We start from the raw sequence: 24,448 nt of genomic DNA on the forward strand, positions 1-24,448 counted from the left end.
ATATATATATATATATATATATATATATATATATATATATATATATATATATATATATATATATATATATATATATATATATATATATATAATGAAAGTGAGAGGATGCAGGATCGGGCAAGGATGGAGGCGGGGTTGAGGCCGAGGTCAGAGACAAATAATGTAATCCCCATCTCGACCCTATTTAGCTAATGGTTGAAAATTCTCTTCTTAATCCCTCTTTCATTCCCAATTCAAAGAAAGATTCTCCGCCCCTGTTCGAGTCAAGTTCCCATAAAGCCTCAGTCTTACGAGTTAAACGAACATCTCTATTATAACATTAGGTGATAGGTAAGGTCTCAAATCTCCATTTCCATTACTCATTTTCATTGGTATTAACGATAAAGTAAAATCAATTTTAATAGATAGATAACAAGATTGAATTTTTTAAAATATCACGAACAAAATTTAAAAAACAAAAAAACAGAATAAACTTGATGGAATCATCAAGTAAAACATGTATTTAAACCTTACATGGAGGTGGAGTCATAGTTTCTTGCACTTCCTTGGTGCTTCTATTGGGCTGTGGCCCATTGTCAACCAACCCGTTGGGCCAAACCCAATTTACTTTGTCTTCCTTTGAGATGGCGATAGTCGTGGGAGCACCTAACCACCATGAAGGTTGAAAATTGTAACCATCGGGATGGTATCTGTAATCTGTTTTAGAGCTCATCATTTGTAGTCTTCTCTAAAGAACCAAATGAAAAAACAAAACAAAAAACGTCAAAATTTAAAAAAAAAATAGAAAAAAATAACCGTATAAATACTACTTGGTATCATACTTTTGACTTCTAGTTTATTTTGATCCTCGAAATTTATGAACGTGACCATTTTAAACTTTCTAAGAGTGCCCAAACCAAAATTAACGATTTTTAATTAATTGATGCTTAAGGTTAATATTATTTATCCTTCTAATTTATTTTTCTCAAATGATAATATTATTTATAGCAAAAACATTGGGTTATATATAGATCCATATTAATCCATGCATGCACACATACATACATACATATTTTTTTTCTTTTTTTCTTTTCTTTTTCTAGAACTACAAACCAAATAAGAATCAAAAGTAAGCAAGCAAATCAAATCAAAGCAAAGCAATAAATGATAAGATCAGTGTTTGGAAGCCAAGAAAATGGAGAGATTATGAAAAAGAAAGTGAATTTTGTAAACCCAACTGATACCCATTTACCAAATACACTTAAAAGAGAGAAATAGAGAGAGAGAGAGAGAGAGAGAGAGAGAGAGAGAACTCACAGTGTAGAGAGAGAGGAGTGTTTGGGAGGTGAGAAAATTCTGGATTTCCAAGGAAAATGATATTGTTTATATAAGAGAGAGAGAGAGAGAGAGAGAGTGAGAGAGGGGAGTGTTTGGGAGGTGAGAAAATTCTAGATTTCAAGGAAAGAAAATTTTCTTGGGAGAGAAAGAGATTGAAATTGTAATAATGTGAAAGAGAAAGGGATTAATAGTGAAGGAGACGTCTTAATCTTGCTCCCCATTTAATCTTTTTTTAGGTCTATTATTGAAAGTTAAGGTAAAAATACTATTTTAGCCTTATACATTTAATCTTAAAAGTTATCTTGTCCGAGTAAACATTGGGTAGCGAAGCACAGAGTAAACCCACCTCCAGATGAGTGTTCTTCTATTCCAACTTCCCAGAGCCTCCGATAGCACAGCCGAGATAGAGATAAGTTTTTTGTCATGTGGGCATGGAGCGATAAAAGTTTCGAGAATTCAAGAGATGGTCACGACAAGATGATTTGTTTATCATCATAATAGGTCTTGAGTATTAATTGAAAGCTATCATGCATGGGCGTAACGTTTAATGTGTAAAGATTAAATCATGTACAAGTAAAGCTTTATAACTCACATGTTGGGAGGAGACTCACGTTGCCTACTTAAGAATTAACTGGGAGATCATGGATTTAAAAGTAAGGAATATTATTTTCGGGTATGAACCTTTTGAAAAAACCAAAATCAAAGCCATAAAAACTTATGCTGAATGTGAACAATATCATACCATTGTGGAGGTCCTTTGATAAACAATCCCTACAAAGGAAGTAAGATTTGAATTACCTTGTTGATCAAATATCTCGAGGCAAGAACACTAGATTGATATTCGAATCACTCCACAAACAAGATCAAATTACCTTCATGATCAAATATCTTAAGACACGAACACAGACCTTTGAGATGTGACACCCGAGTAAAAGAATGTTGCACGAATAAACTAAGATCACATATAAATAAGAGTGATTCTGAGAATAGTATAATTAAGAAAGATTTACGATATACCAATAAAGTGCACCTTTCTTTTCGGTGACTCAGTCATGAAAACTCCATAGTTAAGCGTGTCTTACTTAGAGCAATTGTATGTTAGATAATTTCTTAAAAATTTTCTTATAATACATGTGAGTGAGGACAAAACATGTTAGAATAACTCGTGTTAGTTTGTGAGGATAATCTTTATTCTTAGATGCAATGAGTAAGTAACGTGACTATGTCGCAGGGTTAATATTGGGCTCATCAGGTACCGAATCCAAATTCTGAATCCTAAACATGGATTGTTGCATTGAAATTCCTGGTCGTTTTATTTTTTTCAAAAGTCCGATTGTTATAAACATTGCGAGAAGATGTAAACTACCTGACTTTTGAAACATGATTTGACCGTTATTACTTAAATGCTATAAATGTTTTTTTGTGAAGTGTCCTTGTTTTTATCTCTTTTCTTTTTTAATGACACTTCTAGTGTCTAAAAAATCATTGTTAAATTCATTGGCTCTCATCTCACTAAGAGATTCATTAATCATGAACTTACTTATTTTAGTCTTAAATCTTACCTTTCCAAGAATGAGATTGAAACAAATAAAATGTAATTTCATACCCAAAAAATATACACATGTTCAACAAGGATTTCACATTAATTTGAGAGAGAAACGAATGTCAGTGAGGATGTGGGGTACCAGGCAGTGTATCAGCGAGGATGTTGGGCCTCGAAGGAAAGTGAATTTTGAGATCTTACATCGATTGGAGAGGGAAACGAAGCATTTTTTATATAAGGGTGTGAAAACCTCTATTTAGTAGATGTTTTAAAATTTTTTAGGGGAAGCTCCAAAGAAAAAGCCCAAAGAGGACAGTATGTGCTACTAGTGGGCTTGGGTCGTTACACATTGTGTGTTGATACATGCTCCCATTGTGATCTCCATGTTCCCGAGCCTCAAAATATCTTCATTGGCCCTTCAAAAGTCTTCTCAAAACTCTCTGAAATGCACAGAAAATGGTCTTGGGATTAAACTATCGAAAATGGTCTTAGGATTAAACTATTGAAAAAGTGTCCTCAAAGAGAGTTGAGTTGTGTTAAGGAATGACCCATGATGTCGAGTAAGGTGTAATTTCTCGAAGTCGTAGTCTCGAGGTCGTAACTCAATCTCAAACAAGAATAATTGAAATATTTATAAATTAATTTGTGTGAAGGGACGAAAATACTTGGCCATTTATTTTAACAATTTTGAGAATAATAAAATTTAAAAGGAATGTCAGGAATGATTATGGAGGACAAAATTGTAATTTGAACAAAAAAGAAACATGAGTAACTGGGACCCACCAACTCCACGTGGTCCTAAGTTATAAACTTTAACGGAGGAGAAGGCGCCGTCAGCGCAGGTCTCCATAAAGGGTGTTATACACGTGTCCTAATCGTCAACAAGTGGGGCCCACTGAGGATCTAACTTCCAAAGGGTAAATTATTGGAAGCTTTGGATGCCAACGCTCATCCTCACCTTCCCCTCCACGTGGTGTCTTCTAGAAGCTTTGGAAAATCTCTCTTGAATATTCTTTTTTATTTTTTTTTTCCTATTTCACTTTTTCTTCGTAGGATTCAATAATTCCATCAATAAGTGTCTAACAAAAACTATAAATTTTGTAGATTTTTTTTTTTATTTTTTTGAAAACTAAAAATATTTTATTTCAAACATGAAATCAATACAACTATGTTATTGCTTGAATTATAGATAAATATGTTTTTTTAAATAATAAAAAAAAACTGACAACTCAATCCAGCCCAACTCGAAGCTAGAGGATTGAATTTAATTAGGCTGTAAACTTTATTTGAATTACTCAGTCACCCATCCAACCAATCTATTGATCCAAACAAGAAAATTAAACTCAATCTAATCGAATCAATATAACTCTAACAAAAATATATTACTGATCTCCAAATTTTTTTTATTAAAAAAAATAGAAAAGATCTCTCACTTGTAAATAACATATTACACAACAAAAGAAGAAGAAGAAGGAAGAAGAAGAAGAAAAAAAAAAGAAAAAAAAAACCAATAGTAATTTGGTTCACATATCCATAGAGCTAAAAAAAAAAAGAGAGAAGTTTGTAAAGCTAGATTACATCAATTAAATCCAACCCATGTTTCCATTGGACCTATCTTCTTCTCTTATTTGATATCACCACGATTCGTTCTTGATATCACTATTTTTTTTTTTTTTTCTCTTCTTTGATCTTATCTTTTCATATATAATATCACCACGATTTGTAACGACCTTAATTTGTACATATTTAGAATCGTTATTAACGTCTCATGCTCATCTCTAATGCGGAAATATAATTCTTAAAATGAACATCATTTATAACATAAACTTCGAAAACGCTTAAAACAACTTTTTCTCTTGAAAACATAGTTATGGTATTACGTGTTTAAATATGAAATACTGAAATTTAGAGAAAATAAAAAAAAAATACAAAATAATACTTAAATTTAGAGAAAAAAAAATACAAAATAATTTAAAACAATGAAATGCAAAACAACCTATCTACCCTGTGCACGTGTCATAGTCTCTGCTCGCGATGTCGCCGTCCTCCGTACAGGTGGGTCTTGCCTTGACCTGAAAAATGATGTGACACATTGTAACAGCGTCAAGCCCACTACTAGCAGATATTGTCCTCTTTGGGTTCTCCGTTTCGGGCTTCCCCTCAAGGCTTTAAAACGTGTTTGCAAGGGAAAGGTTTCCACATCCTTATAAAGGGTATTTCGTTCTCCACCCCAACCAATGTGGGACTCTCACACACACGGCCTGAGTATTTCAAAGAATACTGAGTAAGTGGCCCCACTATAGGGGTCATGCAAATGCAAACACATGCAATCATGATTTAGGGACCTATCTCTAACATTATAGGGGTGGTCTCCAGTCTTGACAAATTGGATGTGTAGTACTTCCCTATACACAACTCACACCTGCGAGTGTGAATCCTCAGGGTGCTCGTACACCCCCTGGACCCTCTGATTAAGCTAATCTATAGCGGAAGGTTAGTATGACTACAAGTTAACTAGTTTAAATCATTAGGAGTAAGTTTAAATTATTTTATGCTTAAATTATTATGAGTAAGTCTAAAATATTTTATGCAAAACTAGGTGAGATGATTCCGGTTAAGGATATTTAGTGAGAATGTCTGTTTAATCCACCCCACCTAAATGGTGCGAAAGTTATCTATTTATAATCAAATAAATTATAAAGATATGGAAAAATTAATAAATGAAAATAACAATAAATGGAAAAATACTTATGGTAAGAAGGCAAATATAGATATTTGCCTTATAATAAAATATCAAAGATGATATATATGATAAACTATAATTTAGTACTAAATATCCTTAACACCTCCCGCAAGCTGAGCGTCAGATTTGAACGAACGTGAAGCTTGGATATGAAAAATTCAAAGAGAGGTCGAGAAACACTTTTCGTGAAGATGTCGACAACCTGGTTTGGAGGAGGTGTAGAAGAACACTTTCTTAGCCATCGAAAACTGCAGAGGGATCATCGCTCAGCGGCGATGCTGCCTTGGCTTCGGCGAGAATATGTCTAACCCATGAAGAGGGATCGTCGCTCAGCAATGATTTTGCCTTGGCTCCAGTGAGAATATGTCTAACCCAAGAAGTAGGAGGGAAAACCTAGAGCAAGGAACAAAGACAGTGTTGAAGTTGGAAGAGTTGCCACAATGGGCGAAGGAGCCAATTTTGGCGAGAAGGACGACGACGACTTGGTTGGAGAAGAGGCCAGTGCGATGCCCAGATTCCAAAAATAAATCTCTGCAAAAGGTCGATGGACTTATCGAGATTCCGTACATTTTCAAAGAGAACGCTGACGAGGATCTTGAGATTAAGGTTTCTGTGAAGGCTGAAGGGAAGGCTGAAGGGAAGACTGGGAAGAAAATGAAAGAAGTTATGTTGGTTGAGGGAAAACCAATTTTGTTGGAAAAGGTGAGGTTGTATGTGAGTATGGCAAAAGGTGATTTGGAGGTCAAAAGGGTGGAGCCAAAGAGTAATCAATCGGCTCCACATGTGGCAGTCATGGAGACGGCCCCTGCAGGGTCAAAGCTAGCAGTGGTGGTGGAGAAGAACAATAGAGGTTTCAAAAGCCATTAAAAAGAAAGGATCAGGGTTGCTAAACTGAAAAGGCTCTGATACCATTGAGAATGTTTGCGTAATCCACATCACCTATATGGTGTGAAAGTTATTTATTTATAATCAAATAAATTACAATGATGTGTAAAGAACAATAAATGGAAAAATACTTATGGTAAGAAGGCAAATATCTAGATATTTGTCTTATAATAAAATATCAAATATGATATATATGGTAAACTATAATTTAGTACTAAATATCCTTAACAATTCTATCATATAATTCTAATTTATGATTGTTGCAAAATTGAATTTCAGAGAGCAACGCTAAGTTAGAATCAAGAAGTCATAATAGCTTCGTCCTAAGCAAACTAAGTGACATTATTATCGACTCGATCGAAAGACTTGTTTTATATATGACGACACGTACCTAGTGGCCCTTGCACGCTTTATGTTATATGATGACTTGATGATGCTATATGATAACTTGATTATGTTAGATAATGATGTGATTATGTTATATGATGATTGATGATGTTATATGATGACTTAATGATGTTAGATAATGATGTGATGATGTTATATGATATGTGATGATGTACATGATGTATAATAATAAGATAATGCAAGATATATGATGATGAAATAACTTAATATGATGATGTTCCATATTAAGATGATGGGCATGTATTACATATCGCAATGCATCATAACGACGAGTTTTCAAAGACATAACCCTAGTTAATGTTAATGATGATGAATGTATAAAAATCAATGTGTGCATGTTACTTAGAGTAATGTGTGAACGGTAAATAGGGTTGCATCATAAAGATGATTTAAAGATGAAAACTATAGGGATCTCATGCATTTTGTGTGTTCATATACATCGAGATACTTTCCCATTTATGATGATGAGTACGGACGCATACACTATGATGATGATGACGGTCATGCCTCGCATGACCTTCAAAAGTCTGCTGACCTCTGAACATTGCAACGGACAACTTGCTTGACTATGATGGGTCCAGGGGGTGCGAATCGCCTAGGGATCCATGCTCGAACGTGTGGGTCGTGAGTAGGTAAATACTACATATCCAATTTTGTCCGAACTGGAGGCCACCCCTATGATAGTTTTTAATGATAGGTCCCTAGATCATGAGTTGCATGTGTTTGCATTCTCTCACCTCAACAGTGAAGTCAGTTACTGAGTATTTAGTTAAAGTACGGAAGCCATGAGCTACTTCTATTTTAGATAAAAGTAAGATTTCCTTATACGTCTGGCGACCACATTGCAATCCGAGACCATAACACATGCATAGGGTAGTCACATTTATTTTCTTAGACTTCGATTAGAATAGAGTGTTTTTAATTTTTACGTTTATTTATTTAATTTAGTATTTCGTTATGTTATTTTAAAGATGTTTTCGAACACATAAGTTCATAATAGTGTTTTAAGATAAAGTTTTAACTATTTAATTTTGCATATAAGTATAAATGATGACGACGGTAGCGATTCTAGGTAAGTGAAAATTTTGAGTCGTTACTAATAAAAACTAAATTCTATTTTTCAAACTTATTAAGAATTCAAATGTATTGGTAAAAAAGTAAAAATCTAAACTAATAAGTAAAAATATATCCTAAAGTTCTTAAGTATAATTGAATTTTGTGACTTTATGTAAAGTGTATCACCATTTTTCAATCAAATCATAGCCACAAATTTAAATTTTGAGAGTAAAAACAATGAATATTTTGAAAGTTAACCTTTAAAACATATGAAATTTTTGCAATAATTTTGTTTTGAAAATCAAATTTGAATGGAAGGATATGTAACTTTATTTCCTCACGTGAATCGTGGAAGGAATATTGTACGAATGTTAGACAAGAAAAATCAATTAAAGCTGCTACCTCATGTCAGCAACATTGACAAAGAAAATTTTTAAAATATTTTGTCCTTATGCTTTTTTTTCTTTTTTTATCTTTCAAGAAATTAACCATTTAATTTTTGGTAATTAAAAAATGAAATTAATCTTGCAACTATTTTTGTTTTTTATTTTAGTTTAAAAGTTTTAATTTTATTCTATAAAATATTTATTTGGAGAGGAGAACGAAACATTGTTGAGGGTAGGGAAACATCTCCCTAATAGACCCATTTTAAAATCGTGAAATTGACGGCGATATGTAACATGTCATAGTGAACAATATCTGTTAGTTTGGGCTCGATTTATTACAATTTATTTTTAGGAATATAAAATTTATTTTGTAAGCGTAATATAAAGCATCGAAAAAAAAAAAAAAAAGAGATTATTTCCTTTGGTTGTATGAAGACGTGTGAGATCCCACGTTGATTGGAGAGAGGAACAAAACACTCCTTGATGTAGAAACCTCTCTCTAGTCGACGCGTTTTAAAACTATGAGGTTAATTACAATACGTAATGAGTCAAAGTGGACAATAACTGTCAGTGGAGACTCGAGTTGTGACATTAATTTTGTAGATAGAAAGAATTAAGATTAAAATAATGGAGAAACTTAAGTTCAAAACCTACGTTTAAAAATTATGACTTAAAATTTCCTCACGGTTTATATAATTAGTGTTGAGGATCGCTGGAGTTCACCTGGCTAATGATTTTGGAGAAACTGAAAGTCAAAATATAGAGTTTATATAATGCTACAGGGGAGATTCGTTGTTTCTATCAATTAGCACAGAAATCGTAATTTAACTTGCATATCTCCGAAATCAAGATGACATGAGTTACACCAATGCATTTTTTTTCATTATCCTTACAAAACAGAAGATGAACACGAACACGAACACGAACATAACTAGTTGAGATAAAAAAAAACGCTTTTCAAATCCAAATTTTAGAAACTCGAACTTAAACAAACTCGAAAGATAATGTTTTAGAGGGATTTGGAACGTATCATTTGCATTTACCAAGTGGCTTTCCACACAAGCACTTGTTATTAGAATAGGAGTAGACATCGAAGCTCTGCAACTTCCCTCCGACCGGAATCCGACCACAAAGCTTGTTGTAACTAACATTCAGCAGCTGCAACTGCAAGTTAACTGCCATCACAGGAATTTCCCCGAAGATCTTATTATGGTTAAGATCCAACCAAGTCAAGCTCCGAGGAAGTACGACCTTCGACATGTCGAACTCCAACAAGTTCCTCGACAAGTCGACGATCTCCGTCGTCTTCTTCCCTCCGAATATCACCGATCCATCGCCCTCGAGCCTGTTCCTCGACAAATCAATCACATTGAAATCCACTCTCTCCAAGGAAGTTGGAATTTTCCCAGAGAGTTGGTTGTGTGAAAGATAAAGATAAGGGATTTTTCCCTTGAAGTTTCCGAATGAATCGGGGATCGGTCCGGTTAATTTGTTTCGGTCTAAATGGAGAGTGCCGAGGCGTTGGAGGTTGGCGAGGGAGCTCGGGATGGAGCCGGTGAGTCGGTTGAAAGAGAGGTCGAGAAGATCGAGATTGGTGAGGGAGCTGAGGAAGTTTGGGATTGAACCAGTTAGACTGTTCCAACTTAGGTCAAGGTATTTTAGGTTATGGAGTTTGGCAATGGCGGGTTGGATGGGGCCAGTGAGATTTGGAAGCTTGTGGAACATGAGGTTTTCGAGGTACGGGAGGTCGCCGACGAACGGTGGGATTTGACCCGAGAGCCTCGTGTCGGCGAAGATGGTGAGAGACACGATCCGGTGGGACTTCCGATCACATTCGACGCAGTACCAAGTGCAACAATCTTCTTCAGGCTTCCATGAGGTGAGAATGTAGGGATTGTTGAAGGCTTTTTTGATGTTGAGAAGGGCTTTCTTGTCATTTGGATGGCAGAGCTCTGCAAATGAAATGGTGAAGAATAGGAAGAAGATGAAGAGGAAGGTGGATGGAGAAGAAGACATTGTTGGTGAGGGTTTGAGATGGATTGATGTACAAAATTGAAAGAGATGATAGCTCTTTATAAACGAATTCGAGAGATTCTATATTGGTTGGAGTGGGAGCGAACCACGAACTATTTTTTATAAAGATATGGAAACCTCTCCTTAAAAGACGCGTTTTAAAAATCGTGAGACTGATGCTATACGTACAAATTATATTAGAGCCAGACACTGAGTAATGGGTCATCGAGTTCATTCGGTTCCCCAAGGAGTGAATTGTGAGATCCCACATCGATTCAAGAGGGAAACGAATCATTCTTTATACGAGTGTGGAAACCTGTCTCTAAAAGAAGCATTTTAAAAACCATGAGACTGACGACTATACGTACAAATGGTATGAGAGCCAAACACCGGGCAGTGTGCCAGTGAGGATGCTTAAAAAGTCTCAAATTTAGGATTGTCCGACATACGAAAAATGATATAAGAGCCTACGATAGCATTTTTTTGTAAACTATCATATCTATTATTTCTTGTCGTGAAACAAGTGACTTTCTCCCATCGTATTCTATCGTGCAAAAAGTAGTTTTAGATAATAATAATAATAATAAATTTTGTTCAAAATATATATAGTCGCTTGCATACTTTTAACATGACACATATAGTTTAACAAACACGATTTATAAGGTAATTAAGTTAAATTAAAAAGATAATTAAAGTTTAGTTAAGTAGATAAATTAAAAAGAAATTTACACAATTTTGCATTGCTGTTAGGTGCACAAAAGGTGTGACCTTTCTAATAATTAATGTCTTTCTTTTTCACTATAGGTAAAGCACTCTTGTACCGATGATAATATAGTCGTGCAAGCTATGAAAATGAAGTTAGGAGAATTGTATTATCGCTATAAAAAGTCTTCGGCCTAGTCCAGCATCTACACTCCAGCCCACACGTAAACCACCCACGAACATTAGCAACCTACACACACCTGTCCGACCTGAGACATAGTCACACTAGCCCGAACTACCAATTGTGCGTTAACCTGAGCCTTAACTGCACTTACAACAATAATGTTCTTTTTATTAAGTTATTTATGTTGAGAATGATTAGAAAGGAGTCCCACGTTTATTTAAATTTATGTTCAAAGTGAACAATATCATATATAGGTATAGAGATCCATGATTTCTAACACTTTTCAATTCTTACGCATCTCACCACTCCACTAGAAATTTCATCCGCCCTTACCGTAATCTTTCATGAAACAATTAAATCTCCCTGAAAAGTGATAGTAAGAGCGTACCTTTTCAACTTCAACCAGTCAAAAATGTGCATCCAATAACATTTTAAAAGACAAAAATTTCAAGTCTAGAGTGAATAAAAATTTCTATTTACATCATTTCCACTGCCTAAACGAGGCCATTCTTTACCTCTCCCTCTATATCTGTGGTAAACTAACCATGGAAGACCCTACAGCAACGAGATAGCCTTATATATATATATATATATATATATATATATATATATATATATATATATATATAGTAAATGCTTATTAAACATCTAAAAGCAAAGATGGTTCTTGCAAATGAAAAGGATTCAAATTCTGAGTGAGTCTGATGATCTCTTTCTCCTTCCCTCTGATCAACGAGCGTTCTTGACCAAAGCAATCATCAGCAGATGGTTGATCCAAATTCTGAGTGAGTCTGATGATTGCCATTGCCAAGAGGGCAAAGAGGGGGAAGGAGTTTGGACTTTGATGTGGGCGTTGTCTAATTCTGGGCGTGTCTTTGTTGAACTGAATCAACGAAATGACATTAAAGTGCGAACTCTTTTCTCCCTCTCTGCTTTCTTCGCACTGCTTGTCCTTTTCAATTTCTGCAGCTCCTCCATTACTACTTTCTCCACCTTGTCTATGGAGTTCAAAAGCTTATTCTGGGGAGTCAGAGTCTCTGCCCCTCCCACGTTTTGATTTGTGATTCCACGAAGAATCTTTGGCACTTTGCCTATGGTTGCCTTTGGGGTGACCAGAAAAATGCTTGCCTCTAAAACTCTTTCGTCCGAGGGAGCAGGACTAATATCACTTCCTGGGCCTTTGTTTTCTTTCATGCGAGCTCTTGTTCTTTCAATTGCCTGATTAAAAGCAAAATAAGTTGAAAACTATAAAAATGGGAATCTGAAGAACATATATAAAAGCATGAGCGACAATTCACTATTGAACCCATTACTAATAGATATTGTTAGCTTGGGTTGTTACGTATCGTCGTTAGTCTCACAATTTTAGAACGCATTTACTAGAGGGAGGTTTCTTCACTCTTATGAAAAATGCTTCGTTCCTTCCCCCTCTCCAACCAATATGGGATCTCATAATCCATCTCTTTTGGGGGCCCAACGTCCTCACTAGCACGTCGCTTGATGTCTAACTTTGATACCATTTGTACTAGGCCAAAGCAGATAATATCTATTGGCAGTGAGCTTGTGTTGTTATAAATGATATCAGAGAAAGACACCACGCAATGTGACAACAAGGACGTTGTTCCACAAGGGGCTGAATTGTGAGATCCCATTCACATTGGTTGGAGAGGGAACAAAATATTCCTTTATAAGAGGTGGAAACCGCTCCCTAGTAGATGCGTTTTAAAATCTTGAGGGGAATGATCTTGAAGAGAGCACAAAAAAGATAATATCAACTAGTGGTGAGCTTAAACTATTGTAGCTACTCATTAACATCCCGAAAGACTGAAAAGATCCCGAAAGACGTGAAAAGATGGGGAAATATTCCCCATAGACAGCAAAAATATCAGGGAACCAACTTACAGAGATGGGAAGATTCTAGATGAATGATGCACAAACACAAGCACGTGACATAGTGAAGGTGCGATGCATTTATACCTCGATAAGATATTTGCTGGAAAATGAGGTCACAAAAAGCATACATTTTTAAAAACCATGCATCTATTTTTCTACATTACTAAGATCATTTGCTTGGAGAACACAAATTGAGCTACGAATTCCGATAGAAATAACACCCAGAAGCGAGCACACGATTTTATGAAGGAAGCCCATTAGGGTTTTGGCCCATTCACAAGTATCAAACACATGTTTAATAAGCATTATAAACGTCCCACAAGGAAATGATAATATCAGTGTTAATATGTATTTCAATCAGAATGTTAAACTATTATTGCTTGTGTATGTGTATTTTTTACATCCAAATTACAGCTTTCACATAGGGCCAAAATGATCATTGGGTATCAAGTCAACACATACTAGTAACCAGCCAAAGCATATTTGAGCCCACCAAAAAGTAGTTCTAAAAACAGGTGAAAATGAAGCCTAAAAAACAATTAGAATCAAAGAAAAAAATAATTAATTAATACCAAAAAAGGAGCATTATGATAGCTTTAATTAATGGTGGACAGGATCTCATTATCCAGACTGTTGATGTTTCATATGAAATCATTGGGCATGGACGTTACAAAACCAAAAGAATCTTCTTTTTAGACAAACAGGTTGGTAGAACATAGCTTAAAAGCACTGAAAATTTATTGATTAATTAACTTAAAGAAAAAGGAAAGTGATCCAACCTAAGAATTCACTAAAAGAATTAGAGATAGCATTAACATTTTCAGTCGAAAATCGATTCAAATCAAATCAAACCTAATGCTACCAACTGAAAAACAGAAACAAGAATAACAACTACACCAGAAAATCAAAAGGATCTTTCCCGAAGATCAAGCAAATTCAATTTTGAATGACTCCAAACAAGTATACTGTATCAGAGAACAATATAATACCAGAGACCATATGCAATAACAATGAGAGTGAATTTTCCATATATCATATGAATCAAATTCACTGGATACTACATCCAAGTAATCCACAAAATTATACGCAGAACAGAACAAAATATTGAAAGATTTTAGCAGAACAAAAACAAAGTAACGGGATTAGTCATTTACCCTCACAACTGCAGTTATGTCGCGGAGAGGAGTTCTTGGATACCAAATCGGTAACACACTATTCCTCCCCCGAGATCTACTCCGCCGGGAGCTCCCAGCCACCGCATTCTCGCGGCTCAACACAGGAGATCTGTAGAGAAATCTATTTCGCCCAATTCCACCAGAAATGGGAGAACCAAAACTGCGTCTCAGATTCGTAGGTCTTTGTTGATCTGTAGTCGTCGTTGTGGCGCGAGAAATCGGAGTCCTTAACAAATTAGTACTCATTTCTTTCTCATCCAATATACCTTCCGATCTCCAACGAGCAAATACCTCGGCATGATCTACTTGCCTCTCCAATCTATCTCTTGATTCCGACATTATGGAACTTCAAAAGGAAACGACAAGAAAACAATCATTTCAAAGAAAAAGAAAACAAGAGAAGCCCTAATATAACTCTACAGTAACAAGAACTCAGAATCTTTCAGTTTCAAACCAAAACTCACTATCAAACCTACATTTCAGTTCTACATTTACACACAAAAAAAAAAAAAAAAAAAAAAAAAAAAAAAAAAAAAAAAAAATGGGAAAANTGAGATTCCAGTGAGCTTCAATGGAGTATTCTCGTGTCCTTTGACAAAAAATAATCTTACAAAAACCAAAAAAACAATGGCGGCGGATTGGAGGGAGGCGCTGTTCTGCAAAACGCGCAGTCGAAAAAATGAGAGGGAAGAAGATGGAGCTGATTAGAAGAGAAGGCGAAATTTTTGGCGGATTTCAAATGCCAAATTTTGGGCGCTACTTAAACCCATTTTTAATTTTTTTTTTTTTTGGCTTAAATTTATTACACGTGGCATTTCTTTTTTTTTTTTTTGTTTAATTTGAAATTTGTGGTTTGAATTTCAAATTTGTTGGAAGAGCGGGATATTTTTTTTTTTTTTTCTCTTTTTTTGCAATCTAAATTTTATTTAGCTTATGGTATGTTGATGTGAAATGACTATAAAGCCCTTATGTTTTATAGTGACATTATAGCGTTAATCGAGTTTGAGGAGATCAGTAGGTAATTGAGCGGATTAAGGTATCAATTATTATCTTAAAGATTAATGATTTGATGTTCCGATAATTATTAAATTTATTTCTTGAACTTTGAAATTTGTATTTATTTAGTCACTGAACATTCAAAATTACTAATCTCGAAATTTCATTGAACCATAGGTGTCGAACCAAACTACATTAGGCTTGAATGCTCAGTATCACAACCATACTATAAAGAGGGTAAGTTGTGACCCTCACGTCATGACAAGCAAAGCGTCGTCTCTCAAGAGACGTCCATCCGGTCATATGTGGGCCAATATAGAAGAATGTCATGATGTGATCGAGGAGGTTGCTACATACACCCGCTATCCGGTACGATATCCGTAAATGACTCGACATGGGCACGGGAGGGCCTATGCCACGATAGAACCCGAATGGATGGATGTTCGGGAAGTCCCAATGAGATGAACGACACGCGGGCCTATTCTCGATGGGGATCGAGATGGCAAGATGAGATGCAACGTTGTATTGAGAGACTTTGGCCCGAGCAGAGCCAAGGTCGAGCCGAATGACTTGGCCTAGAGTAGAGGCAAGTCAGATGTGTCGCAGACGATTGAACATGCACGCGCAGGTGGCGTGTGTGGTTGAACTAGCTTGGATTCCGCACAAGTGATGTTCGATTGGCGAAGACAAATCTCACCTAAGGTCCGGCGAAGCCACAAAGCCGGGGTAAAAAATATATATGGGGCTTAATTCCCCTCAAGGCTAGTCGTGAGCGTGTCAAGATCACGACGCCGCACGGTAAAAAATGTAGGACCGTGACACTCAGCAGCATAGATGACAACCTTAACCCATGCAAACGTGGCCCGTGTCAGTCCCCTCGACTCGTTCTGCCTCCAACCCACACACACGCTTGGTCGTGCCCAACGCCTCATCCCAAAAATCGTGGGCATAGTCCAGCAACACTCTAGCCCATAGACGCGCACCGTTCTGCCCACAGATGCAACCCGAACACTCGACTTGACCTAGAACATGACCCTTGCCTCACATCTCTAACCCATGACTCGTATCTGATCTTACCTATATTGCAACCTATGCACCTCCTCCAGCCTTGGTTTGCCTCGACTTAGGCAACTTTCCACTCGAATTGGAATATATTTAGGTTTGGTTGTATGCATGACATGCACTCTATGGTCTATCTACGTGTTATTTTTTTTATACACTATGTTACGCTATGATTATATTATGCTTATGAATACTGAACTCCTAGGTTAGGAGCTTGCTGCTTATTTATAGCTTAGTAACTATATATATAATAAAAAGCTTAGTAAATAGCGATGCTATATACGGTAGATAGTTAGTTATATATGGTAGATAGTTATATATAGTAGATGGTTATATATGGTAAAGCTATATAAAGTAACCTAAACCATATATATATATATCCGTCTGTCAGAGCTCTGAAAATGTACTTCCTATCATTTCTCTATTCTCTATTGCTGTACAACAAATTCCTTAGCCAATATTCTCCTTACATTTTCTCTATCCTGTTCTGTGTGTTCATCTCGATTGAGTGTGTATTGTTGTGCGATCCTAACATAAACCTATGTATGTTATGATACTATGATCATGAGACATTGATTAACCTTGTATGATAATAATGAAAGATATGTCATGTACTTGTATACATGTCTCACAAGAAAATTATGTCAGGAAAAGAATGGAAGTATGATGTGTATCGTAACCATGTACCATGATTTGAAGTCACGTGACCTCATGCATGTTGTATATTACGAGCAAATGATATTTTTTCAGTATATTTTATACAGGCGCGCAGACCATGATACGATGCACACTATTTTTTTTTTTTTTTTCTGTTACTTTTTGGCAATGTGAGTTGTGTTCGTAGTAAGGCCTAGGGGTATGTATACAGGCTCATCTAATAGGTTCATGCACACATACATGAACCGTGTGTAGAGAAGTACTACGCTTCCAACCCTATCCGAAAAAGAAAGTAGAGCTCAAGGAATAGTCACAAAAAGATAAGTCCACATCAACCATGATTGCATGCAATTGCATTTTCCGACCCCAAAATAGTTTAGTTACATGTTTAGAATCATTCAGCTTGACATGATTAATATGGTCTGTGGAGTGATTTGAATCTCAAACAAATATTCTTACGTTGGAATGTTTGATCAACAAGGTAATTTGAATTTTACTTTTTCTTGGAGTGATTCCGTATCATTAGGGTTAAGTTTCTTTGTAATTCGACGTAGTTTAAGTTGCATGTTTGTTGTCTTGAGACATTCAATCAACAAGGTAATTTAAATCTTATGATTCCTTATCAGTAGTTGATCAAGATACCAATGAGATAATGGAGCACGTGTTCAGCTGCCTATCAGTCTTCCATTGATCTCGTCCTCTCTCAATTGTTCGTTTTGCCATCGTTCCATGCCAGCCTTTCATTGTATTGTTATTCATCGTGCCTCTCAATCTATCCCAACTCGGTTGAGTTCAGTCAGATTGCTTTCTTTAATCAAGTTGGTTGGATTAACGAAACAACCAATCAAAAAATCGTATCATCACATTACAAAATTCGGGTTCCTTATTTCTTTACTAGACTGTTCCTTCCCGATGCCGGGAAGGACAATCCAGACTCGTCTCGAACATTCTTAAGTCAATTAGAGAGAGAGCGAGAGAGAGATCCATGGGGGTATCAAGCCGGTCTCTATACAAATTAGTAATACATTGAATTCATTTTTCTTAGTATAAATCAAAGTGGAATAGAAAAACAATGTCCCAACTCAAATGATTATGGAATCATGTGAAGTTCACGAAGCAAAACAACACCCTTTTTTCACAGAATCTTGGTCTTGTCCAGGAACAATAATATTAGTTCCTTTAAACAGCGCCGCATTCCCACTAATATCTATTGCTTCCCCAGCTGCAAGGCTCTTCTTGCTGATTATCCTATAAATCTCTTTTAGAATTGTGAAGAACGCAGTCTCGACGTTTGTCGACTCGAGCGCTGATGTCTCCATGAAGAACAGGTTCTCTCTTTCTGCAAATTCTTGTGCATCTTCTGTTGGCACTGCTCTGAGGCTTCCTAAGTCGCATTTGTTTCCGATCAGCATTATAACGATGTTCTTATCGGCATGTCCTCTTAGTTCTTCCAGCCACCGGGACATGTGATCGAACGACTGGCGCTTCGTCATATCGTAAACCAGCATCGCTCCCACTGCACCTCTGTAGTATGCACTTGTCACTGCTCTGTACCTGGCAAGCGAAAAAATGAGATGGCTTCAGGAACTATAACCAATTTAACAGCAACATTCACGACTTAACGACATATCAACATCGAGCTCTGGGATTAAAGGAAAACTCTGAATTGTTGATACCATAAAATCCAAATATCGAACTCTGTTTTTCATTGAGTTTCATGTTTTCAGATCGCTTGCCAAATGTACCTTTAGTAATTAGCTAAGGAATTTTGATAGCAGGGATTTGTTACAAGTAAAGTTGTGAGATCTCACATCGGTTGGAGAGGGGAACGGGAACGAAACATTCTTTATAAGGGTGTGGAAACATCTCTCTAGCAGACGTGTTTTAAAGACCTTGAGGGGAAGCCCAAAAGGAAAAGCCCGAAGAGGACAATATCGGCTAGCGGTGAGCTTGGCTGTTACAAATGGTATTAGAGCCAGACAACGTATGGTGTGCCAGCGAGGACACTGGGCCTCGAAGGAGAGTGGATTGTGAGATCCCACATTGATTTGAGAGAGGAACGAGTGCTAGCGAGGACGTTGGGTACCAAAGGGGGGTGGATTGTGAGATCCCACATCGATTTGAGAGAGGAACGAGTGCTAGCGAGGACGTTGGGCATTGAAGGGGGGTGGATTGTGAGATCCCACGTCGGATGGAGAGGGGAACGAAGCATTCCTTATAAGGGTGTGGAAACCTTTCCGTAGTAGATGCGTTTTAAAAACCTTGAGGGGAAGCTCGAAAGGGAAAGGCTAAAGAGGACAATATCGGCTAGCGGTGAGCTTGGCTGTTACAAATGGTATCAGAGCCAGACACCAGATGGTGTGCCAGCAAGGACACTAGACCTCGAAGGAGAGTAGATTGTGAGATCCCACATCAAATTGAGAGAGAAACGAGTGCTAGCGAGGAGGCTGGGCACCAAAGGGGGTGGATTATGAGATCCCACATTGATTTGAGAGAAGAACGAGTGCTGGCGAGGATGCTGGGCATCGAAAGGGGGTGGATTGTGAGATCCCACATCGGATGGAAAAGGGAACGAAGCATTCCTTATAAGGGTGTGGAAACCTCTCCGTAGCAGACACGTTTTAAAAACCTTGAAGGGAAGCTCGAAAGGGAAAGCCTAAAGAGGAATTGTTTAGTGCGTTTAGGCTAGAGTAAGAAAACCATGTCCCCAGTCTTAGAAGTAATGTCCCATCTATGCTAACCTAACCCCACCGCTACTAGATATTGTTCTCTTTGAACTTTTCTTCTCGGCCTTCACTTCAAAGTTTTTAACACGCATCTGTTAGGGAGAAGTTTCCACACTCTTATAAAGAATGCTTCGTTCCCCTCTCCAACCGATGTGGGACTCACACATATGCTAACCTCTCTCCCCTTTTATATGCATTCCCATACGATGGCCACACTACTCCGAACTACCCGAGTCCCACATAACACACCCTTCACCTTCACATTAGATTGCTTCTAGCAACTCCTTCTCTCGTGTCTTTTCAGAGCAAACATAAAATGAACCTATGGCTCACCAATCCTATCAGAGAAGTTTCATTTAATCTGAAACAGCTACAGCTAAATACAATATAAACGGCAACCCAATATGAAAGATGTAAGCAGAAGAGGAAATAACTTCAACTAGACATCATTATCTAACACACCCACGTTTCACTTCTTCAGATGATATCCACCTAAGACTTGGTAGACAAATAGATATCTACATTCTCTTTGGAATACAGATTAAACAACAACCATACAAGTCATAACTCTATTTGAGGCTTCCGAGCTCGTTGTGGTCTAACCGTTGGGAATCACGAATCTCCGTAATAGTATGATACTGTCCACTTTGAGCATAAGCTCTTGTGGTTCCCCAAAAGGCCTTATACCAATGGAGATGTATTCTTTACTAATGTGGGACTCTCTCCCAACCGTCCTCCCCTTGAACAAAGTACACTATAGGGCCTCCCTCGAGGCCTATGAAGCCCTCAAACAGGCTCTCCTTAATTGAGGTTCGACTCCATCTCTAGAGTCCTCGAACAAAGTACACCCTTTATTCAACACTTGAGTCACTTTTGACTACACTTCAACATTTAAGGATTCTATTGACATTGCTAATTTAAGGGCATGACTCTGATACCATGTTAGGAATCACGAATCTAGCATAAGCTCTCGTGGCTTTGCTTTGGGCTTCCCGAAAAATTCTCGTATCAATGGAGATGTATTCCTTACTTCTAAACCCAGGATTCACGGACTCTCTCCCAACCATCCTCAACACAACACTCAACACAACACTGACTCTATCTTCTATCATACAATCATTCATTTTATTCAACCTAACAATTACGACAAAGCTCAAGAACATATATGCATTTTACAGATCCAAACATTGAACAATGAAGTAGTTTCCACAAGAAAGAAACCCAAAAGAATCAAGGGGCACTTACCGTTCTTGTCCAGCAGTATCCCATATCTGGGCCTTCACTGTTTTCTGATCAATAACAAGAGTTTTAGTCTGAAACTCGACTCCAATAGTAGCTTTGGAATCAACGCTAAATTCATCCCGTGAAAATCGAGCAAGGAGTTGGGTTTTGCCGACGGCCGAATCTCCGATCAACACAACTTTGAAAACATAATCAATCTTCTGGTTAAAATCCCCATATAGATTCGACATTCTCTTCCTCTCCAAATTCCCACAAACCCCACTTCGAAAACGCGCAGATTACACGCATAACAACACTATAACCCCAACCAAATTGCCCATTTCCCGATCGTTACAAGTAAGGGAAGGGAAGCTGAATAATCGATCATCTCCCTGGAATTGGACCCAGAAGAGAAATTAGGGCAAAATAGTTGGGAGGGGAATTGAAATGAGAGGTGGGGTTTGAAGGGAATTTCAGAGAATAGTGAGTGGAGGTTGGAATGCTGGGATTGAAGAAGATGAAGGGGAGGAAGAAGAGAGATTGAAAAGAGAGCGAGAAGTGGAATTAGAACAACGGCCATTGTGGGGGTATCACCAACGGTTTTGTGGCCTTCAACGTGTAAAATTAGGCTTCAAAATGGATATGCATCTACTAAATTCGGTGTCATTTTGAGTCTGGTATCATAATCGCAATCGCACTCTTGAGAGCAATAGATTTGCGATTGTGCGGTACTCATTTTTCAACGACAAATGAGCTAAGCAAATTCGTTCTTGTGTCGCCTACGGGCAAGCGACGTATGCTCGAGTCTCTGGCCTCGGTTTAAGAAGAAGGTTCTAGAAAACGAGGGCAGAGAGAGATTTTTGAAAGATACGTTGTATAAGCAAGCAAGAGAGTAACAACAACAGCTCAGAATATATATATACTTGGGTAGGGAGAAGTTGACAACTAGTCCTATTCCTTATGTACATTCTGAGTCATTTCATGTCCTATGTACATTCTGAGCCATTTCATGTCTAGCAGGCCTAGACATGAATTTTTCGAAACATGTAAAGACATAAAGGGTTTGGCTTGTCATGGGCATGCAGCCATGGGTAACACGCCTTGGACGAGCATGATCGTGACACCCCGCTCATCAAACTCACCATCACGTCACCAAAAATATTTGTTCATGTTTTTTAGGAACGCAAAATTGGAGTGTTTATATGACCCAAGATCCCGACCAATCTAAATGTTGAACGAACATGACTGTCCACAATGATATTGTCCACTTTGAGTATAAGCTCTCGTGGCTTTGCCCAGAAGGCCTCCCACGAATGGAGAGAGTATTCTTTGATTATAAACGCATGAACATTCCCTAAATTAGCCGATATGGGACTTTCATCATCCAACACGAAATAGGTTTATAATCTAACCTTACCCTACCGTACCCTACTTTTAAGATTATTACGAAGATTAAAAATATTTGACCTTTATAACCGATATTAGTGATACATCGTGACGTGAATGTTTGATGTTTGAGATTTATGTTATTTTAATTATAATGTAATATATATGGTAGATAAGTAGAAGTTTTAAAAATAATTGAGAAACAGACAACTTGAAAATAGAGGATTAGGTTAAGTTGTGAACTCTACTCCCGTTAGTCAGATCACCAATCCAACCAACTCGAAAGTTCAGATTGGTCCAAAAAGATTTTTTCAACCGAACATATATACGCTCCTACTTTTCAATTTAGCTAAATTACAAATTAATATTTGGATTATTAGATTCGTTTCATTTCGGGTAAGAAATATTACCAACATTGTATACAAATTTTATAATAGAGCAAGATAGGAGTGTTTATATGACTCGAGATCCTGACTAATCCGAACTTCTCAGACTACCCAACCCAAACCATAAAAGTTGGATTGTGTTAGTTTTTTTTTTTTTTTTTTTTTCCGAGGTGGGTTGTTTTGAATTTTGGAAAACTAAAAAATTTGGGTCACCTCGCAGGTTGTCATTTATTCGGTTGGATTAACTCGAACAACTCGAAAATAGGTTTATAATCCAACCCAATTCTAACCCTACTTTTAAAATTATTAAGAAAATAAAAAATATATAACTTTTATAACCGATATTAGTGATATATTGTGACAAGTGAATGTTTAATGTTTGAGCTTGATGTAATTTTAATTATTACAATAAATAAGAATTCAAAAATATTTTAAAATTTTAAAAAAAAGTAACAAATTGTAAAGGGCAAAAATGGCATTTTTCAAATTTTAAGAAAATTTGACGATTTTTAATTAATTATATAGAGAAGGAATGTCAAGGTGGTCAAGAATGGAATGACCAAAAAAGTAAAGAATTTTTTGAAAACGTAATAATAATATATTTTTAAAAAATAGCAAATGACCAAAATACCCCTAAAGTTTAAGATAATTATGAATGAACTACACCAAATACCACATCTCTCCATCTAATTATTCGATCTGTTCACTTTCTTGCCTTTAATCTCAAATTAATTAATTGATATTTTGATGATAATAAACTAAACCCGTTGATATGTTCTAGAAGACGCACAATTCATCAAATCTAATGGTTGGAATTTAAAATGAAGATCAACGAGCTCATATCGTAAAAGATATTTTAATTTTGATATACTCTAGAAGATGCAAAACTCGTCAAATTTAATAGTTGGAATTTAATGGGAAGGTCAACGAGCCCCGGTAGACGTTGGGATTTTAATTGTCGATCTTAACATAAATATCAAATCGAGCAATATCAAATTAAAGGTATTTTGGAAACCCTTTTCAAAGTTTTAGTGTATTTTTAAGATAAAGTGTTAACGTTTTCCGTCCAAATTTTTTTTTTCTTTTGAAAATTTAATAGTATTTTTTTTAGACTAAGTGTAAAATTCGAGAATAATTTTTAATTTAGCTAAAGTTATTCCAATGGTCGGTATAATTTCCCTTTTGGTCGACTATTTAAAACGAGTCAGTTCCAAGAAAAAACTTCCTTTCTCATCACGGGAAGAAGCAACGGATCCACGATCGAAGAAAAAAGAGTAAGTGAAAATGCAAAAGAGTACGAAAAGAAAAGGAAATGGTAAATCAATCTTTTCGTTCATGTTTGTTAAAAGTGAGGAACTAATCGATTAGTTTTCTAGCATCCAATGTTATAGACGGAAAAACTCCCAAGACTTTCTTTTTTTTTTTTTAAGACAAATTCATCGTTTTTCGCTTGCCGAAAAGGAATCCTATGACCTTTTCTTGTTGTCACTTTTTAGTACCTTGACTCATCAAAGTTCTATAAACTATATTATAATCTACGAGGGTCCATTGCACAATCACACTTTTGCTGCAGCGGAAAAGTGATTGTGCGTTCTAACCCAGCAGAAATTCGAACTTTACAAACAATACGGTGAATGCTCGAGTCTCGAGTCACGTTTGAAAGAAATATTTTGAAAAATATGAGCGAGGAAATAGTTAAAAACAATTGT

The 24,448-nt window shown here is 36.6% G+C and overlaps 4 protein-coding genes across 4 annotated transcripts in view; all 4 read right to left on the bottom strand.

Moving 5' to 3' along the window:
* The window catches only part of LOC111435455 (nuclear transcription factor Y subunit A-7-like), a 4,492-nt gene extending 3,020 nt beyond the window's left edge, over positions 1-1,472 (bottom strand). Inside the window, exons 1-2 of the mRNA XM_023072828.1 lie at positions 1,297-1,472; positions 514-727 (exon numbers count right to left, since the gene is read on the bottom strand). Coding sequence (XP_022928596.1) covers positions 514-715 — 202 coding nt within the window. The 5' untranslated portion in view covers positions 716-727; positions 1,297-1,472. The remainder of the gene's footprint in view (positions 1-513; positions 728-1,296) is intronic.
* A 7,651-nt stretch (positions 1,473-9,123) lies between these two features.
* LOC111435518 (polygalacturonase inhibitor-like) lies at positions 9,124-10,417 on the bottom strand. Its single transcript, XM_023072906.1, has one exon. It carries the CDS (start codon positions 10,352-10,354, stop codon positions 9,368-9,370), a length of 987 nt encoding a protein of 328 aa, XP_022928674.1. The 5' UTR covers positions 10,355-10,417; the 3' UTR covers positions 9,124-9,367.
* Positions 10,418-11,840: 1,423 nt separating this feature from the next.
* LOC111435520 (protein POLYCHOME-like) lies at positions 11,841-15,026 on the bottom strand. Its single transcript, XM_023072907.1, has 3 exons — positions 14,858-15,026; positions 14,285-14,654; positions 11,841-12,455 (listed from the first exon to the last, which is right to left on the bottom strand). Exons 2-3 carry the CDS (start codon positions 14,642-14,644, stop codon positions 12,126-12,128), a joined length of 690 nt encoding a protein of 229 aa, XP_022928675.1. The 5' UTR covers positions 14,645-14,654; positions 14,858-15,026; the 3' UTR covers positions 11,841-12,125.
* A 2,984-nt stretch (positions 15,027-18,010) lies between these two features.
* LOC111435521 (ras-related protein RABA4d-like) lies at positions 18,011-21,574 on the bottom strand. Its single transcript, XM_023072908.1, has 2 exons — positions 20,992-21,574; positions 18,011-18,574 (listed from the first exon to the last, which is right to left on the bottom strand). The coding sequence occupies exons 1-2, from the start codon at positions 21,216-21,218 to the stop codon at positions 18,130-18,132; spliced, it is 672 nt and encodes a 223-aa protein (XP_022928676.1). The 5' UTR covers positions 21,219-21,574; the 3' UTR covers positions 18,011-18,129.
* Between the last annotated feature and the right edge of the window lie 2,874 nt (positions 21,575-24,448).

The sequence above is a fragment of the Cucurbita moschata genome, unplaced genomic scaffold, assembly GCF_002738365.1.
Source record: "Cucurbita moschata cultivar Rifu unplaced genomic scaffold, Cmos_1.0 Cmo_Scf00049, whole genome shotgun sequence".
Taxonomy (NCBI): domain Eukaryota; kingdom Viridiplantae; phylum Streptophyta; class Magnoliopsida; order Cucurbitales; family Cucurbitaceae; genus Cucurbita; species Cucurbita moschata.

Bases quoted from the DNA above. Each gene is read 5' to 3' on its own strand.
- LOC111435518 (XM_023072906.1), bottom strand. From the start codon at position 10,354: ATGTCTTCTTCTCCATCCACCTTCCTCTTCATCTTCTTCCTATTCTTC.
- LOC111435520 (XM_023072907.1), bottom strand. From the start codon at position 14,644: ATGTCGGAATCAAGAGATAGATTGGAGAGGCAAGTAGATCATGCCGAG. The intron at 12,456-14,284 runs GTAAATGACTAA...GCTTTTAATCAG, and splicing joins ACATAACTGCAGTTGTGAGG to GCAATTGAAAGAACAAGAGC.
- LOC111435521 (XM_023072908.1), bottom strand. From the start codon at position 21,218: ATGTCGAATCTATATGGGGATTTTAACCAGAAGATTGATTATGTTTTC. The intron at 18,575-20,991 runs GTAAGTGCCCCT...TTCGCTTGCCAG, and splicing joins GATACTGCTGGACAAGAACG to GTACAGAGCAGTGACAAGTG.